The following is a 19,206-nucleotide window of genomic DNA, read 5'->3' as shown; positions in this document are numbered from 1 at the left end:
AGTTAGATGTCCATCTCAACAATTTGGGAATCTTAACATTTCTTTTAAAACCACATACAAATGGCTCTTCATTCCTCTGGCAAGTACAAAATAGCCCACCCTCAGGAGAAAGGAAACCAATATTTATGGTAAAAGATAAAATATGATGTGATTGTGTTAAGATCTTCCGCTGGCTTGCTCAAAAGGCTACTGCTTCTTGTGTAAGCTGCCATGGCAAATCTCTGCTGGTAGGGAGAAAAATTTCCACGGCTCAATAATGAGATAACATCAGTAAGCAATTTATTAAAGAGACTGCCATCCATCACTGGAATTTTGAACAATAATGATGCATCGAAAATAAGTATTCCCAGTTTTTTTTCCCTCCTCACAAATTCCTTCAGTTCCAATATCTCTTCAGTAAATTGTTAATAGTATTTTGCTCTTTGTCTTTTTGGAAACAAGCCCAGGAGTGAGAAGACACCAGCAGCAGCTGTCACAAACCCAATGGTACTTATTGCTTGGTTGGCCTATAGAGAAATGAGAAACAAAAAACACCACAGCTTATTCTAAAGGCACCTCAGTGTCCTAAATCCAAGCAAACTGAAGACCCTTTCGATGACACCGGAAAAATTTAAAGCTTCATGCCAAATTAAATTCTGTGTGAAGATGAATAAATTTATAATTTTTATAATTATGACAAAGAGATAGTTAAATACACGTAAGTGTATGTTTCTCATATTTTTATGGCCCCCAATAGTTTATAACTCATTATGGCACAATTCCTAATAATCATCATAGTACATCTGGGAGGTAGTGCTACTCCTATTTGGGAAAACTTGGTAAGTTAAGTGATTTGCCTGAGGTCATACCACCAACATGTTTAGATATGGGTTGAGCCATGAACCATGTGTTTCCCTTCCAAACAATCCCTACCTCCTTAATACACCCTAGTTTGGTCTATACCAGAGTGAATATCATGTGTGTGTGTGTTCCTGACTCAAGAATGTCTACTAGAGAAAGAATTCACAGATGTAGTCTAAACTAAATACCTATATGCTCTTATTTGGTAGCTACAATTTCTCTTTTGATAAACAAACTTCAAAAGAGGTCACTACTGATGTTAACTATTGTGTCACAAATTAATTTCTCATGTAGACAAACTAAAATAAACTACTCTCGAGCTCAGTTGTCCATAAAGGAGTTCAGACGTTTGTAGCTTTAAGGGTATTAATCATCATGATGAGGCATCTAATAAATATTCATGATTTTCATGGCACTCAGCTAATACTGCCTTCCATCTGCAAGAGTTTGCGTGCAGTTTTATGACCCAAAGGTCATATTCAGATGCTTCAGAGTCATCAGACATTCTGAAAACAACAGTTGTTCTCTGGGATTGAAGAATCAGGCTTTCAAATAAAGCAAAACATTTCCCTCAAATGATTCCAGGGACAAACCCAAATGCTGGAAAGCCTGACCCAGATCACGTTTGAGCATGCCTTCTCTCTAACCCACAGGTCTCCACCACAGAGCCTGCCACCCCCACGTGACTGCCACATAGTGCTGCCTCCCTACCTGCAGCTTCCCTGTGGGAACCAGACTGCAAGGGCCTGGCCAATGACAGGAGCATTTACTCCATTTATATCACCCTGGGGTCTGCAGGGACAAGGCCAGTCACCAAAACTCCCTGCTGTGCCACCATCCCCAGCTGCCAGGGAGAGTGGCAGCTGGCGAAGAAATGACAAATGCTATTTTACTTTACAATCCTAACTTTATTTGGTTGCTTGATTATTTTACTCATAATTTTTAATTAGTCACCACCTAAGTTATTTCCCGGGGAAAGAGTCACAATTTGCTGCAGTCCAGAACTACCCATGGGGAGTCAGGGGACAGGCAGATACAAGACAGAGGACAAAATTCCAAAGAGAGGCAAAATCAATAATCGAATAGTCAATCGGATAATCAAGCCTAACTCTCATATAATTCCAGGCAGATGCTGAGATCCCAAGATCTGATACAGGGAAATATGGTGGTGGCGGGGCAATGAACAAATAAGAAGATGCAATTGGTATCTTTAGAGAGAGGAGTCAAATGGCAGTAGGGTACAGCCCTGGGGAAGATCCTGTGGGCTTCCCAATTCCCAAACACTTATTTAAAATTATATTCTAGATGGCAAAATCCTGTGACAATCCCTTGGCGTTTTGTGTAATGGGATCTGCTAAACGCAGACCTAACTCACTGGGTATCTTTCAGCCAGTAGAAATACAAGAGATGAAAGAAATCCCACAAATCTAAGAGGCCTGGGGAAAGCAATGTGATCCTAAGCCAAAATCCCCTGAGAGCACACAGGCCAGATACAATTCCAAGGAAACTATTTCCTATAGTGCACACGGTTTCCCAAATCCCAAACACTTACTTCAAGTTACATTCTAGATGGCAAAACCTTGTGTGATTGGGACAATCCCTTGGCGTTTTGAGTAACAGGATCTGACTTGCAAGATTGTAACATCTCAGAATGTTCTCAGAACCTATATGAACACGAGCTTTTATTTCACAACTTATTTAGGATTATAAAGTCACCTAAGCTGACTCTTCATACTTTTATCCTTTACAGGGCTTTCTGACTGTGGGCCATAATAAAAGCCTCATTCTGAGGATCTAAACATGACCAGGGAAATATTAGTTGAATCTGGAGTGCTGTATCCTAACATAGCATAGCTGGGTCACAGATGACCACAAGGTCTACCAAAATTCCTTTTCCTCTGAGACTGGAGCACTGGAGCACTGGAGCACAGTCAGAGTATATTGTAGATCAGCTTGTTCAGGCCTATGCAAGAATGCTGCCATCTTCCACAAAGCTAGGCACATTTCAATACCTTGGTAAGACTATACCAGTGGAACATGTCTACTTAAAATCTTTTCTAAAAGAAAAGACAAGCCACATACTAGAAAAAAACAAAACAAAACATTTCCAACAGGCAAATCTTATAAGGAACTGTTACCCGAAATATGTAAAAAGCTCTTAAAACGCAACAAAAAGAAAACAAGCAAGCCACCCAGTTTAAAAATGGGCAAAAGATCTCAAGAGACACATCGTCAAATATGCAAATGACAAAGGAGCATATGAAAAGACGCTTAACTTCATACATGTTTAGGGAATTGCAAATTAAGACAGTGAGACACCACTGTGTACCTATTAGAATGGCTAAAACCCAAAATGCTCACAATACTAAATGTGGAAGAAGACATGGAAAAACAGGAACTCTCCATTCATTGTTGGTGGGAATCCAAAAGGGCACAACCACTTTGTAAGACCTTCCATGGTTTCTAACAAAAATAAACATATTCTTACCATACAATCGAGTAATCATGCCCTTTGGTATTTACACAAAACCCTGCACACAAATGTTTCTAGCAGTTTTATTCATAATTACCAAAACTCGGAATCAACCAAGATGTTTTTTAGTTGCTGAATGTACATCCAGACAATGGAGCGTTACTTGGTGATAGAGAAAAATGAGTTACCAAATCATGAAAAGACATGGAGGAATTTTAAATGCATGTTGCTTAGTATGCATTCTTCTCAGCAGTTGCCAGACACTTGAGAGGAGGAAAGACGAATAGGCAAGCAGAGCACGGAGAAGTTTTAGGGTAGGGAAACTATTCTGTATGATACTGTACTAATGGATATATGTCACTATACAGTTACAATTTATAGAATGCAAAACACTAAGACTAAACTCTAATGTAAACTATTTTAGGAGAGGCAAAATTTTTCCTTTGTGCATCTTAGGTTTTCAGCTGAGGCTCACTAGTAAAAGGCAAATTGACAAGAGAAAAACGGAGGTTTATTAACATGTACATCTCAAACATACACAGGAGAAACTCAGGGAAGAGTAATTCAAAGAGGTGGCTTAGAATTCAGGCTTACATAGCACATCTTCAGCAAAGATCAATACATTTGTAGAGTAATGGCAGGACAAAAGAGAGCAGTTTCAGGCTGCCAAGGATGGCAGACCACGGTAAGGTAAACATGGGAAATTAAAGGCAAAGGCTAGTTAGTAAGGGTTGTTATATAACATTTTTTTTTTACATTTATTTATTATTGAGAGACAGAGAGACACAGAGCATGAGCAGGGGAGGGGCCAAGAGATGCAGAGACACAGAATCCGAAGCAGGCTCCCGGCTCTGAGCTGTCGGCACAGAGCCCCACATGGGGCTTGAACTCATAAACCGCGAGATCATGACCTGAGCCAAAGTCGGACGCTCAACCGACTGAGCCACCCAGGTGCCCCAGTAAGTGTTGTTATTTAGATTCCTCTACTGGTTGTCTGTGATGATTAATTGTTGTCCTTCCTGCTAGCAAAGGGAAGAGGGACACCTTTCAAAAATGTATCTCCCACTTTTAGGCAAATATGTGGAGAGCAGGGCCTGCTTCTTCTCAAGTGCCTTCAGCTCTTGATAATAAATAATAATCCTTATGCCACATATTTTGAGGTGATATTCTAGTTTCCTTCACTATGGACTTTGGTGGATAATGTGTCAGTGTTGGTTCATTGTTTGTAACAAATATACCACACTGATATGGAACGGTGATGGTGGGGGAGGCCGTGTATATGGCTGATGGGGAGGGGGTATGTGGGAACTCTCTAAAATTCCAGATCACATTTGCTGTGAACTTTAGATTACTCTAAAAAAAATGAAGCCTATTAACTTTTTTAACACAAAAAAGCACGAAGAAGAAAAAGATGGACCATGATCCTTCCACCTTTCTAATCTTTTTAAATGCAGTTGAGGTTTTTTAATTTCAGAGAAATACATAGCCATTCCCCAAGAAAACTGTTCTATGTTCAAGACCCCTAATCCCTTGCAGCTAAGGCAGTCCTGAGAAGAAAATACATTGCAATCCAGGCCTATCTCAAGAAACAAGAAATATCCCCAACCTAACCTCACACCTAAAGGAACTAGAAGCAGAGCAACAAAGAAACCCCAAATCTAGCAGAAGAAGAGAAATAATACAGATGGGAGCAGAAATAAACATTATAGAAACTGAAAAAAACAGTAGAACAGATCAACGCGTCAAAGAACTGGTTTTCTGAAAGAATAAACACAATTGATAAACCCCTAGCCACACTTTTCAAAAAGAAAAGAGAGAGGACCTAAATAGATAAAATCATGAATGAAAGAGAAGAGATCACAACCAATACCACAGAAATACAAACAATTATTAGAGAATACTATGAAAAAATATATGCCAACAAACTGGACAACCTGGAAGAAATGGACAAATTCCTGGACACCCACACACTACCAAAACTCAAGTGGGAAGAAATAAAATATTTGAACAGACCCATAACCAGCGAGGAAACTGAATCAGTTATCAAAAATCTCCCAACAAATAAGAGTCTTAGGCCAGATGGCTTCCCAGAGAAATTCGACCAGACATTTAAAGCAGAGTTAATACCTATTCTTCTCAAGCTGTTCCAAAAAATAGAAATGGAAAGAAAACTTCCGGACTCATTCCATGAAGTCAGCATTACCTTGATTCCCAAAGCAGACAGAGACTTCACTAAAAAGGAGAATTACAAAGCAATATCCCTGATGAACATGGATGCAAAATTTCTCAACAAGATACTGGCAAATCGAATTCAACCGTATATTAAAAGAATTATTCCCCATGACCAAGTGGGATTCATTCCTGGGCTGCAGGGCTGGTTCAATATTCACAAATCAATCAGTGTGATCCATCACATTAAAAGAAGAAAGGATATAAGGGCCATATGATCCTGTCAATAGTTGCAGAAAAAGCATTTGACAAAACACAGCATTCTTTCTTAATAAAAACCCTCAAGAAAGTTGGGATAGAAGGAACATAGCTTAACATCATAAAGCCATATATGAAAAGCCCACAGCTAATATCATCCTCAACGGGGGAAAATTGAGAGCTTTCCCTCTGAGATCAGGAACACTACAGGGATGTCCACTCTCACCGCTGTTGTTTAACATAGTGTTGAAAGTCCTGGCCTCAGGAATCAGACAACAAAATGAAATAAAAGGCATCTGAATTGGCAAAGAACAAGTCAAACTTTCACTTTTTGCAGATGACATAATACTGTACATGGAAAACCCAAAAGACTCCACCAAAAAGCTGCTAGAACTGATATATGAACTCAGCAAAGTCGCAGGCTATAAAATCAATGTACAGAGATCAGTTGTATTTCTATACGCCAATAATGAAACACTAGAAAGAGAAATCAATAAATTGATCCCATTTACAATAGCACCAAGAACCATAAAATACCTAGGAATAAACCTAAGCAAGGATGTAAAAGATCTGTATGCTTAAAACTATAGAACACTTAAGAAAGAAATTAAAGAAGACACAAAGAAATGGAAAAACATTCCCATGCTCATGGATTGGAAGAGAAAATATTGTTAAGATGTCAATAATACCCAAAGCAATCTACACATTCCATACCAAAATTGCACCAGCATTCTTCTCAGAGCTAGAAGAAACAATCCTAAAATTTGTATGGAACCACAAAAGACCCTGAATAGCCAAGCTAATGTTGAAAAAGAAAACCAAAGCCAGAGGCATAATAATCCCAGACTTTAGCTTCTACTACAAAGCTGTAATCATCAAGACAGTATGGTATTGGCACAAAAACAGACACATAAACCAATGGAATAGAATACAGAACCCAGAATGGGACCCACAAATGTACAGCCAACTAATCTTTGAGAAAGCAAGAAAAGGGTATCCAATGGAAAACAGTCCCTTCAGCAAATGGTGCTGGGAGAACTGGACAGTAACATGTAGAAGAATGAAACTGGACCACTTTCTTACACCATACACAAAAATAAAGTCGAAATGGATTAAAGACCTAAATGTGAGACAGGAAACCATCAAAACCCTAGAGGAGAAAACAGGCAACAACCTCTTGCCATTTGCAACAATGTGGATGGAACTGGAGGGTATTATGCTAAGTGAAATAAGTCACTCAGAGAAAGACTGATACCATATGCTTTCACTCATATGTGGAATGTGAGTAACTTAAGAGAAGACCATGGGGGAGGCAAATGGGGAAAAATAGCTTTTAACAAAGAGGGAGGCAAACCATAAAAGACTCTTAAATACAGAGAACAAACTGAGGGTTGATTTGTGGGGGGTGTGGGGGAGAGGGGAAAATGGGTGATGGGCATTGAGAAGGGCACTTGTTGGGATGAGCACTGGGCATTGTATGTAAGCAATGAATCAAGGGAATCTACTCCCGAAGTCAAGAGGACACTATATATGCTGATGTTAGCTAACTTGACAATAAATTAGATTTAAATAAATAAATAAGTAAATACATAAATAAATAAATTTGTTGACACTTTCAAAAAAAGGCCCTTAATCCCTGAGGAGACCCCAAAACTAATCCAACACTAGCTATTGTTGGTAGTAATATTATGAATTATTGATAGTAATGAAAATAATAATAATGTGCTACAGTTTCTATCAGATCAACATAAATTTTATCGAGGAGTACCAATACAGCTATAAAATTCTTTTTTTTTTTTTTAATTTTTTTTTTCAACGTTTTATTTTTGGGACAGAGAGAGACAGAGCATGAACGGGGGAGGGGCAGAGAGAGAGGGAGACACAGAATCGGAAACAGGCTCCAGGCTCTGAGCCATCAGCCCAGAGCCTGACGCGGGGCTCGAACTCCTGGACCGTGAGATTGTGACCTGGCTGAAGTCGGACGCTTAACCGACTGCGCCACCCAGGCGCCCCTAAAATTCTTAATTACTATAATTAAAAATAACATTCATCTAAGACACATTGTTTATTGAGATGGATGATATGTAATACAGTGCACTAAGAGACTTCAAATATCTAGTATAATCCCCCACAGAGCCTCAGTTTATAGGTTGGGAAACTGATAAACAATGTTCTCCAAGCCACCAACCTAATAACTGGGGAAGATGCGGTTGTAGCTCAGGTAAGCACAATTTCAAAGCTTAGGTGAGTTCTTAGGGCTGTCACTGTACTTCCTGCAACAGAACCAGCTAGAGAACAGTTCTAGTTGTTGAGGAATGATTAATTTTTCATGGGTCTTGATTCTGGGTATGAAAGGGGAAAAGATGAGGGATGGTAAATTAGAGCCAAAGCAAGAAGATGGTTCTGATCCCCCCCTTTTTTTTAGCCACATTAAAAAAAATTGCTTCTTGAACAGAGTGGACAACTTTATCATTTACAAAGGAGAGGAATGGACTCCACTTCCTAGTTACACCCTTAGTTTTTAATGCGAAGGTGAACAGGAATTTGTGTGGATATCTTCTGTGCTCTGGCTCAGAAGCGATTTATTGTTACATGTGAATAGCACATTCATTATGTTAATATATTTCCTAATAAAAATGCATTTCCAATTAAATTATTTCCTAATGAAAACAAATGTATCCTTTCATTATGTTCCCTGTCCCATCTTCCCAAGCTTCCGTGAGGGGAATTGGAAACTAATTCCTTAGAACAGATGTTTCTGTAACTGATTCAACCATTTCAGGATACTGGGAGCCTTTATTCATTCTTCAATATCCCTTTAATAAATCTTTAGGTTAGAACATCAATGTTGGAACTGGAATGGTGCCACAATAGGTAGAAAGAAGGCAAATGAACCAAGCATGCTTTTAGTTAGGAATCTGCCATGCTACAAAATAGTGTGAGAGACGACAACAATGCATGCTACTTTAAAAATAAAGTAATTGATCCATTTTAAGAAATCATCCAAAATCTCAACCAATCCAAGGATCTGCTTAAAAGCACAAGATTCCTCTGAAACTAGCATTGCAAGGAGACAGGAACAATTTTCAAAGCCACCGAAACATGTCTGTCATTAGCTGGCCTCTCTCAGTCAGGTAATGGAGAATCTCAGAGTTACCATCTCTATTTCTGGCAAATGAACTTCCATTTAAATATTTCAACATTCTTTTCAGAATGTCCCTTTCAGCATGTGAGGCTGCTGTATGGCAGAAAAACAGAAGGGAGGAACCCTGAAGGACAGAACGCAACAGGACTGACAGAAAAGCTATGGTCTTGATTCGGCTTCAAGCTCCTTCCAGCCCCAAATTCAAAATGTCCACGTTCACGCATTAATGTGGTCATAACTGCTACCTGATCTTGGACACCTCAATTCCTGTCCTTATCCTTCAGGATTCTCACCTTTTCTCCATTCTTTTCATTTTGTTTTAGGCCTGAGAATCTTATAGTCAGTAGTGCTTATTTTCCCAAGGTAAGAAACTTCTATGTCTTCTAAAGAAAACTCACCTGCTCTGAAACTCCTTCTCCATAGCGAAGCAAAGTCACAAAATGCTCACAGTTGTTGACAAGTATGTCATAATCCACCTCCTGTCCAATAACAATCTCTGACCGCTGCATGACTTCCTCCATGGGGAGAGGAGGATAAGTTTCATCATATTTATTGTTTATTCTGTATGTGTCGTTTCCCACGACATCCTTCAGGGGCTGCATCTTCACCAGGGCCTTCCTGCTAAATATAGACTTGGCGCTTGTAAATGCTGCAGGAATGCCATCCTCTATAAGGAGAATTCTGGTTAGCAAGATGTGGTGACCCAGCTCAGAGAACCCCAATGCCAGAGTATTGCAATGCCACATGTTTGGAAGTGATGGAGTCACTGAACCCAGCTCGGTTCCCAACTTAGCACCAAACCAGAAGCTACTTAATCATACCAGGCTTAATAACTCACTTGGTAGTTTATCAATGACACTTCATACTGTATGAGGGAAAATAGAAGAGAAACCTGTATCTGCCCGTAGAGAAAATTGAGTGAGAAAACTACCCATTCTTGGAGAACAAGTTCTCTATCAATTGGCATTATTATTAGAGATCTTGGTATGTGTTCCTAACATAGTACAGATAAAACCATTGTTTCCTTTTTTTTCCCATAAAATATGCTTTTTTTCAGCATCTGAACCCTTCCCAACTACTCTCTTTGGGCCTCAGCTGTGTGCATTGTGATTGATAAGCTCGTCCTTGTTGTCTAAGTGTGCTCCTTACCCCTTTCTCTCCTTTTTACACTTGTTCTTTCAACTTGGCTTCAATTTGGTTCCAATTTGAAACCCCTCCAAGGGGTCAGCTGGGGTCAAGCTGGGGCCCTGCTTTTATCTTGCCAGTTCCTTTAGGCCAAGAAACTAAGTCCTGAAACTGAATCTAACCTAGTAGGCCCTGTCCACCAGATGCAGCCCCATGCAATGCCACACCCACCTGTTACATGTCCCACCCCTGCAACTCCCTTTTAACGGCCTCAGTTGGCAAACAGTTGCCTAGACTGCTAGACACCTTTGTCTCCTGGTCTGCTACTGCCAGCATCTGAGGTTGGACAGATGATTGCTCAGTGTTCAGCTCTAACACCTGGCCCTGGTCCCTCTCCATCTGCCCAAGACTGCTATGCTTGGCTATGTGTTCAAGTCAATCATGAGACAGAGAGTCTCCATGTAACCGGTGTGTAGAGAGTCTTCCTTTTTGTAATAACTAAAAGCTAGCTTTCTTTTCCACTCCCTTTTTTTCCTACCTTCCAAGTTCCTTTTCCTTCAAGCAGCATTTCCAGTTAATATCTTACACATTGGAAGTTCTTGTACAAGTCCTTAGAGCAGAGGTCTCCTAGTTAGAATTACTAAAGTTTTATTTACACTAGTCTGATGCTATCAATTTAGAGAGGAGGACACTGAAGCTTAGAGAGGTAAACTGGCTTGCAAAATACCACCTGAGTAGTTAACAATAGAACCAGAAAACTGCGTTTCAGTCTACAGGATCAGAGCTCAGTACTAGAACCATGTTAAAATGGAGCTTAACACATGAAAATAAGGGAAGAGCAGAAAAATCTCTTATTGTTTTCCGGACGTGCAAACTGCAGAGATATTGCAGCATTGCTTACTGTTAATCACTAGACTCTGCAGAAACTAATGGGTATGTATCGTAAATGTCACTTTATTTGCCATTTCCATTTCCAATATTCTAGAACAAGAGGCAAATATCTCAAGATGTTGCAAAAGTCACTACATTAAAAATTCTCAGACATCTCCAAGATAGTAAGACCAAGGTTATTAAAACTTCTTTCTAAACGTAACTTGAAGAAAAAAAAATCTCCAGGCTACTTGTTATTTGCATACATTTTTTTTCTTAAAAAATGAATTAATTTGTGCTTATTTCTAAATATTTAGGAAATATATAAAAAAACAACATAAATGTGTAAATTTAATCACCCATTATCTGCCCAACCATAATCATGTTATTATTTTGATAATATTATCATATCCTTTTATTATGTCTTTTATTAACACATGTATATTGAAGCATGCCTATGTGTGCATTCACATGGGTATATATTATTTCTTTGCAAAGTAGGTATAATATGACACACTGCATTTTTAATCTAGATTTTTTTCAAGTAAATATCATGCAAGATTATTTCTCAAGCAATTAAGCATGTCCAGAAATATGATTTTTAAGGGCCGTTAAATAGCTATTGTTTTGGCTTATCTAGCACCCCATCCCACCTCTGCCTCTTTCTTTCTGGAAATGATTTTGTGTGGGCTAATCACAGTATCTCCTTCTCCAGGGCACAACGATGGTGCAGTGATGGGCATGGGATCCACACTCGCCCAAATTAGATTGTTCTCCATGCTATTTCTAACTGCAACAGGCAGGGATTGACCCTCTCTTATTAGATCACAAGACTATAAGAATGAGAGCCTAAGGATGTTGATGACTATCAGTTCAGTCTCCTAGAGAGGCATAGTCTGGGAGAATTAAGACAATACTTGGAAAGGAAATGCAGATGTGAGTCTTGATACTCATGCTTATACCCCTACATCCAGGCATCCTTGAAGCCAGCACCAACCGTCTTTATCCTTTTTGTAGTTTTCCTCAGTGAAGCAATGAATTTGCCTTTTTGCTTATGCTAACTTTTGTTTGTTTCTGTTACTTGCAACCAAAGAATTCTGTCAATATTCTGTGACAAAGTCCTAATTCACTTAACTAGTCTACTATTGAATCTAAGCCATTGTTGGCTTCTTTTTTTTTTTTTTTAACCTCTTCATCCCCTTCACATATTTCACCTATCCCTCCCCTCCCCTCTGGCAACCACCCATTTGCTCTCTGTATTTGTGAGTCTGTTTCTGGTTTGTTTGTTCATTTGTGATTTTGTGGGTTTTGGTGTTTTTTTTTTTTAGATTCCACATAGAAGTGAAATCACATGGTATTTGTCTTTATCTTATTTCCCACAGCATAATACCATCTAGATCCATCTATGTTAAGGCAAATGCAAAGATCTCATTCTTTTTTATGGCTAACATTCCATTATATATATATTACATATTATGTATATATGTATGTGTATATACATATACATAATTTATTATGTATATATATATTTGTGTGTGTGTGCATGTGTGTGTGTGTGTGCGAGTATATATATTACATCTTCTTTATCCATTCATCTCTCAGTGGACACCTAGGTTGCTTCCTTATCTTGGCCCTTGTAAATAATGCTGCAATAAACATGGGGGTACATACATCTTTTCGAATTAGTGTTTTCACTTTCTTTGGGTAAATATCCAATAGTGGAATTATTGGATCATTGGTATTTTTTGAGGAAATTTTAATTTTCTGTGGAAATATCATACTGTTTTCCACAATGGCTACACCAATTTATATTCCCACTGACAGTGCAGGAAGATTCTCTTTTCTCCACATCCTCACCATCATTTGTTATTCTGCCATTGCTTGTTTTTTAAACTGTTATGAGATAGAAGTGAATACCTTTATGCTGAATGTTATTCTACATCTTTATAAATACTTCTGAAGAATAGACTCAGAGAAGTAAAATTACAGGGTCAGAGCATAGGAACTCTTTTAAGACTCTTCATACACACTATTAAATTGTTTTCTTTTTTTTTTCAATATATGAAGTTTATTGCCAAATTGTTTTCCATACAACACCCAGTCTCATCCCAAGTGCTCATCGAAGCACTTCCATACAACACCCAGTACTCATCGAAGGTGCCCTCCTCGATACCCATCACCCACCCTCCCCTCCCTCCCACCCCCCATCAACCCTCAGTTTGTTCACAGTTTTTAAGAGTCTCTTATGCTTTGGGTCTCTTCCACTCTAACCTCTTTTTTTTTTTCCTTCCCCTCCCCCATGGGTTTCTGTTAAGTTTCTCAGGATCCACAGAAGAGTGAAACCTTCTGTCTTTCTCTGTATGGCTTATTTCACTTAGCATCACACTCTCCAGTTCCATCCATGTTGCTACAAAGGGCCATATTTCATTCTTTCTCATTGCCACGTAGTACTCCATTGTGTATATAAACCACAATTTCTTTATGCATTCATCAGTTGATGGACATTTAGGCTCTTTCCATAATTTGGCTATTGTTGAGAGTGCTGCTATGAACATTGGGGTACAAGTGCCCCTATGCATCAGTACTCCTGTATCCCTTGGGTAAATTCCTAGCAGTGCTACTGCTGGGTCATAGGGTAGGTCTATTTTTAATTTTTTGAGGAACCTCCACAGTTTTCCAGAGCGGCTGCACCAATTTGCATTCCCACCAACAGTGCAAGAGGGTTCCCATTTCTCCATATCCTCTCCAGCATCTATAGTCTTCTGATTTGTTCATTTTGGCCACTCTGACTGGCGTGAGGTGATATCTGAGTGTGGTTTTGATTTGTATTTCCCTGATGAGGAGCGACGTTGAGCATCTTTTCATGTGCCTGTTGGCCACCCGGATGTTTTCTTTAGAGAAGTATCTATTCATGTTTTCTGCCCATTTCTTCACTGGGTTATTTGCTTTTCGGGTGTGGAGTTTGGTGAGCTCTTTATAGATTTTGGATACTAGCCCTTTGTCCGATATGTCATTTGCAAATATCTTTTCCCATTCCGTTGGTTGCCTTTTAGTTTTGTTGGTTGTTTCCTTTGCTGTGCAGAAGCTTTTTATCTTTATAAGGTCCCAGTAGTTCATTTTTGTTTTTAATTCCCTTGCCTTTGGGGATGTGTCAAGTAAGAAATTACTGAGGTCTACGACTGAGGTCAGAGAGGTCTTTTCCTGCTTTCTCCTCTAGGGTTTGATGGTTTCCTGTCTCCCATTCAGGTCCTTTATCCATTTTGAGTTTATTTTTGTGAATGGTGTGAGAAAGTGGTCCAGTTTCAATCTTCTGCATGTTGCTGTCCACTTCTCCCAGCACCATTTGTTAAAGAGACTGTCTTTCTTCCATTGGATATTCTTTCCTGCTTTGTCAAAGATTAGTTGGCCATACGTTTGCGGGTCTAGTTCTGGGGTTTCTATTCTGTTCCATTGGTCTATGTGTCTGTTTTTGTGCCATATTAAATTGTTTTCATGAATGATATCAACTTTCATTTCTTTCAACAATATCCTTGCTTTGGTTTCATTATACCCTTATCAACACTGACTGTTATCACTTTTAAATGTTTGCTAATGTGATAGGCATAAAATGTGTTATTCTGTTGTACAATTCCTAGACCAGTCCCTTTAAAGATGGGTATTGACTTGTGCTTTTCTTCTTCTACATACTGTTCGTAGTTCTTTACCCATATGTTTGTTGGGATTTTGCTGTATATGTATCCCCAGCATCTAGAATAGCCTTTGGCACATACTGGGTAATCTATAAATAGATGTTGAACAAACTGAAATGATTTGTGTGATAGGTAAAGACACTGACGCTTATGTTTGTGAGCAATATTCTCCCCAGTGGATTATTTCCTTTTTAATTATGTTTTTTAAATCCAGAGATTTTACTGGATTCTAATGTTAATTGGTTAACATTTTAATGTTAATTGGTCTTTGTGATTTAGCCAAAGCCACTTTGGTCTTACTATGTCCTTCATTAAACCTATTTCAGATAGATTTATCTACTTTCTACATTTTATTTCTTTTTTTTTTTTATGATTTCATTCATGATTCCTTCTTATAACAAGAGAGTTCAAAACCTCCAGGAGTTGCGGGAAACAAAACTTACCTAGAGGTGCTATGTTGATAACATAACCATCACCCAGGTACAGTGCCCAGTGCTGATAGCCAGAACGAAACACTTCAATCAAGTCCCCCGGCTGGGGGTTACCAGGATAGCTCAAACTAAAGCAATCATTAAACGCCATCTGCAATGACAGACACAAAGGCAATCTAGCTGACATGACTTGCCAAAAGAAAGTCAGTTTAAGACCTCCACAGAAGTATAAGGATACAGAATTTATTGGGATTGCATTCCTTATTAAAGACTTAAACTCACACCACTGTCCTTTGTATGATCATTCTTTGTATGATTCCAACACTGAATTATGTGTGCAAAAGTGAAAAAACAAGTGGGAAAGAATTTTTCTGCTAATTGTTTAATTTTCTGTAGCAATGCTTCTCATCCTGATCAACCCCAGGGCTCCTTTACGATAATCAGCATCTTATAGTTCTCTCTTTAAATCCAGATATTCATAGATAATATGATTTACCCATATACAACATTTCAAAAATAGTAATATGGTGCCCTATTGGAGCAGAAAGGGGAAGAAATTTACAATAGTACGTATTTTACTTATGTAAATAGTCGGTCCATGACTATACAAAAAGATACAATAAAGTGTCCATAAGTGTGCACTTACGTAGCATGAAAGAGTCAACAGTCAGTGGCAGAAGATGAGAAGCCTTTCAGCCTCTCAAATAAGTAAAATCAAAGAACAAGGTATGGGAGGACTGACACTGATATTACGTGGAAAAAATACCTTGTATTGCAAAACTTACTCTCTCATTTAACTTAAGCAGAAAGAAGTTCCAGACTCAGAGGAGTGGCCAGTCACATATTCAGTCATACTGTAATACACGGGACATTTATTCCTTGTGCCAAACTGCTGTGCAATCTAGGTACTTCAGTCTCTACCCACTAAATATCAGTAAATGCTCTTTGTCATGTGACAACCACAAATATCCACACAGATTTCCACCCCTCCCCTACTGCCCCATTTACTGCCTGATTCCTGACTTACTGATTCCAGAAACAGTGTTAAGGTGGCCACCGTAGAAGTGAGACAACTTGGAAGGTTGGGGAGTTCGTCATGTTGATGACTATGTCTGAAAATTCTAAGCTTGGGGAGTTTTTTTTTTTTGCTTTTAAGTCACTATTTTTCAAAAAGAACATATAAGTCTCTGATGGTCGATTTTTATGAAAGGTTACTTCTTCTACATATGTATGGCACAGGAGTAGAATGACTCAGCAGGCAGATGTTACAGACATTCATCAATACTCAAAAGGAGATTTAGTGCTATATCCATGTTGAATTTCTGACAGCAGAGTTTCTCATCATCTGTGGAAAACTTCAATCACCACACTGTCACAGGAATCTGACCAAATGTATGCTGTCCATCTGTTGAAAAATAACTATTAAAACAACTTTATAGGAACCATTAAGTCTAACCACTCTCTCAAATATGTTTGAGTCTTATTAATGTGGGGTTCAGAATTTGGCCACATGGGCACCAAAAGGAAAAATAGATAATATACTATGAAATAAACAAACACATTTCCCATGAATGGGATGCAGCAAGCACACACAGCTGCTTACTAGAATTCAGCGACCTAGCCAAGCTTACAATAATAATCACCTTTGAACAGAAAGCACTTTGTAGTATGACTTTTTTTTTTCAAATGCACTATTGCAAATAACCCTATTTAACTTCTTTAAAACCTACCTCTACTTAGATTATCATTCCATTGTATAGAAAAAAGTATATAGTAGCTATTGCCAACTTTTGGAAAATACCCATTGAAAGCTTCATACAAATCACTTATGTTGCAGTTACATCACAATAAACCCATCGTTAGTTGAAAATATCATAGGTCAAAATGCATTTAATTCACCTAACCTACCAAACAGCTTAGCTTAGCTTAACCTACCTTATACATGCTCAGAGCACTTTTGTTAGCCTACAGTTGGCAATTCATCACAAAGCCTGTTTTATAATAAAGTATTGAACGTCTCATGTAATGTATGGAGAACTGTACTGAAAATGAAAAATGTGGTTGTATGGCTATAAGGGTACAAAATGGTTCTAAGCATATCAGTTGTAGTTGCTACAGCTCAGCACCACTGCCCCAGCAGCCGGAGACAGGATTGGATGTATCACTAGCCCGGGAAAAGATCCAAAGTCAAAATTCAAAGTATGGTTTCTACTGAATGCATATTAGTTTTGCACCATTTTAAGTAAAAAAAAAATCATAAACCAAACCATCGCTGAGTCAGGGACCATTTATATTATAAATACAGAGCGGGAATAATGGCAACGGGTGTTAAAGATGTGAGCTCTTGTCTCAGGTCGTCTGTTTGCTATAAAAAAATAGCAATAGTTGGGCAAAATGTCTGTGTCACAGTTTCCTGTTTTTTTTTCTTTAATTCCAGTTAGGGGCGCCTGCGTGGCTCAGTCGGTTGGGCATCCGACTTCCGCTCAGGTCATGATCTCATGGTCTGTGAGTTTGAGCCCCGCGTCGGACTGACAGCTAAGAGCTTGGAGATCCTGACAGCTCAGAGCCTGGAGACTGCTTCGGATTCTGTCTCCCTCTCTCTCTCTCTGCCCCTCCCGTACTCCTGCTCTGTCTCTGTCTCGGAAATAAACATTAAAAAAATTTAAATTCCAGTTAGTTAACATCCAACGTAGTATTAGTTTCAGGTGCACTAATCACTAAACTTAGTGATTCAGCACTTCCATACCTCACCCGTTGCTCATCATGACAAGTGTGTCCTTAATCCCCATCACCTAGTTCACTCATCCCCCTGTGGTAACAGCTTTTTCTCTATAGTTGAGTCTGTTTCTTGGTTTCTCTCTCTCTTTCTCCCCCCATGACCATTTGTTTTCTTTCTTCAATTCCACATACGAGTGAATCATACGCTATTTGTCTTTCCCTGACTGACATATTTTGCATCAGTTTCTCCACCTTGCAGGCACGTATAAAAATATAAGTTTATCTCAAAAGGTTGTGCGAGGAACCTCAAATGAACTTGCTAAAAGTTGTCAGAAGTGCTTTGTGAACTGGCAAGAACTAGACAAGTGGCTGTTTAGCAGTGGCTCTTTGTAAATGTTGCCACAGTGGTTCATGGATTTTGTGTGATTTTGGTTCCTTAGACTTTCAGCCACAATAGTGTTGTGGAATGGGTAATTCCTCTGCCCACTTTTAATATATTTAACACTTTTTCCATTCTGGCATATGGTTTGCAAACCGATTAATGAAATGTTAGCTAATTGATTTCCTGAAGCCTATCCTATTTATAATGAAGGATGACAAGATAACAAGGAAAATATTTCTTGTGAGGTACCACTCAAGAAACTAAGGGAAAACACTGGAGGCTAAGATGTACGGGGAAAGTTAGTGCAGCTAACCAAGTGCTTAGAATCGCAGCAATTTACTGCAGAAAAGTACTTTAAACATTACCTAATCCACTGCTCACCAAACTTGTTTTTAGCATCAGAGCCCTGAATGAAACCAAATATCAGATGGGCCCACAAAAATATAAAACATAGAAGTAGCTCTGCCCTTGAAGAAGTCAGGAAAAAGCATGAGAGCCCCAACTACTCCTCACTGCGGCTGCTTCTGAGGTTGTCTGGGGCCCGAGAAATTCTAGGAATGGAGCTTGAATAACACCCATCTAGTTCTAGCAGAAGCCCCTCATTTTCAAGACAGAAGAAATAGAAACAGGCAGGTAATTTGACGTCCAAATTCCTATACTATTTTATAAAAGATTTTCAATAGTTGCCAGAGCAGGAGTTCCTGGGTGGCTCAGTCAGTTGAGTGTCCGACTTCGGCTCAGGTCATGATCTCACGGTTTGTGTGCCCAGGTCGGGCTCTGTGCTGAAAGCTCAGAGCCTGGAACCTGATTCGGATTCTGTGTCTTGCTCTCTCTATGCCCCTCCCCTGCTCATGCTCTGTCTCTCTCTCTCAAAAATAAATAAAACATTTAAAATAATTAAAAAATAATTTCCTGAGCAATTAAATATTCCTTGCAAAAAAAAAACTAAACTAAAACCTCCACATGTCTCACATCTTATACAAAAATTATTTCAAAACAGATCATGGAATTAAATATAAATCTATAAAACACAGAAGTGGAGGAGCCTATAGGAAAAACTCCCCAAGTCTAGAGGAGACAGAGTTCTTAGTCTTGATACAAAACGT

At 38.9% G+C, this 19,206-nt stretch overlaps 1 protein-coding gene across 1 annotated transcript; it reads right to left on the bottom strand.

The window, feature by feature from the left end:
* Positions 1 to 262: 262 nt before the first annotated feature.
* On the bottom strand, positions 263 to 15,176 carry PLAAT1 (phospholipase A and acyltransferase 1). Its single transcript, XM_047876563.1, has 3 exons — positions 15,013 to 15,176; positions 9,284 to 9,552; positions 263 to 506 (listed from the first exon to the last, which is right to left on the bottom strand). Exons 1-3 carry the CDS (start codon positions 15,149 to 15,151, stop codon positions 405 to 407), a joined length of 510 nt encoding a protein of 169 aa, XP_047732519.1. The 5' UTR covers positions 15,152 to 15,176; the 3' UTR covers positions 263 to 404.
* Positions 15,177 to 19,206: the final 4,030 nt, after the last annotated feature.

This window comes from Prionailurus viverrinus, chromosome C2, assembly GCF_022837055.1.
Source record: "Prionailurus viverrinus isolate Anna chromosome C2, UM_Priviv_1.0, whole genome shotgun sequence".
Classification (NCBI taxonomy): domain Eukaryota; kingdom Metazoa; phylum Chordata; class Mammalia; order Carnivora; family Felidae; genus Prionailurus; species Prionailurus viverrinus.
Note: the sequence above shows the minus strand (reverse complement) of the source record. Positions and strands in the feature narration are given on the sequence as shown.

Excerpts from the sequence above, each read along its gene's own strand:
- PLAAT1 (XM_047876563.1), bottom strand. The coding sequence starts at position 15,151 with ATGGCGTTTAATGATTGCTTTAGTTTGAGCTATCCTGGTAACCCCCAG. Across the intron at positions 9,553-15,012 it reads TATCAACATAGCACCTCTAG|AGGATGGCATTCCTGCAGCA; the intron begins GTAAGTTTTGTT and ends TTCTCCTTATAG. Across the intron at positions 507-9,283 it reads GAGAAGGAGTTTCAGAGCAG|GCCAACCAAGCAATAAGTAC; the intron begins GTGAGTTTTCTT and ends ATTTCTCTATAG.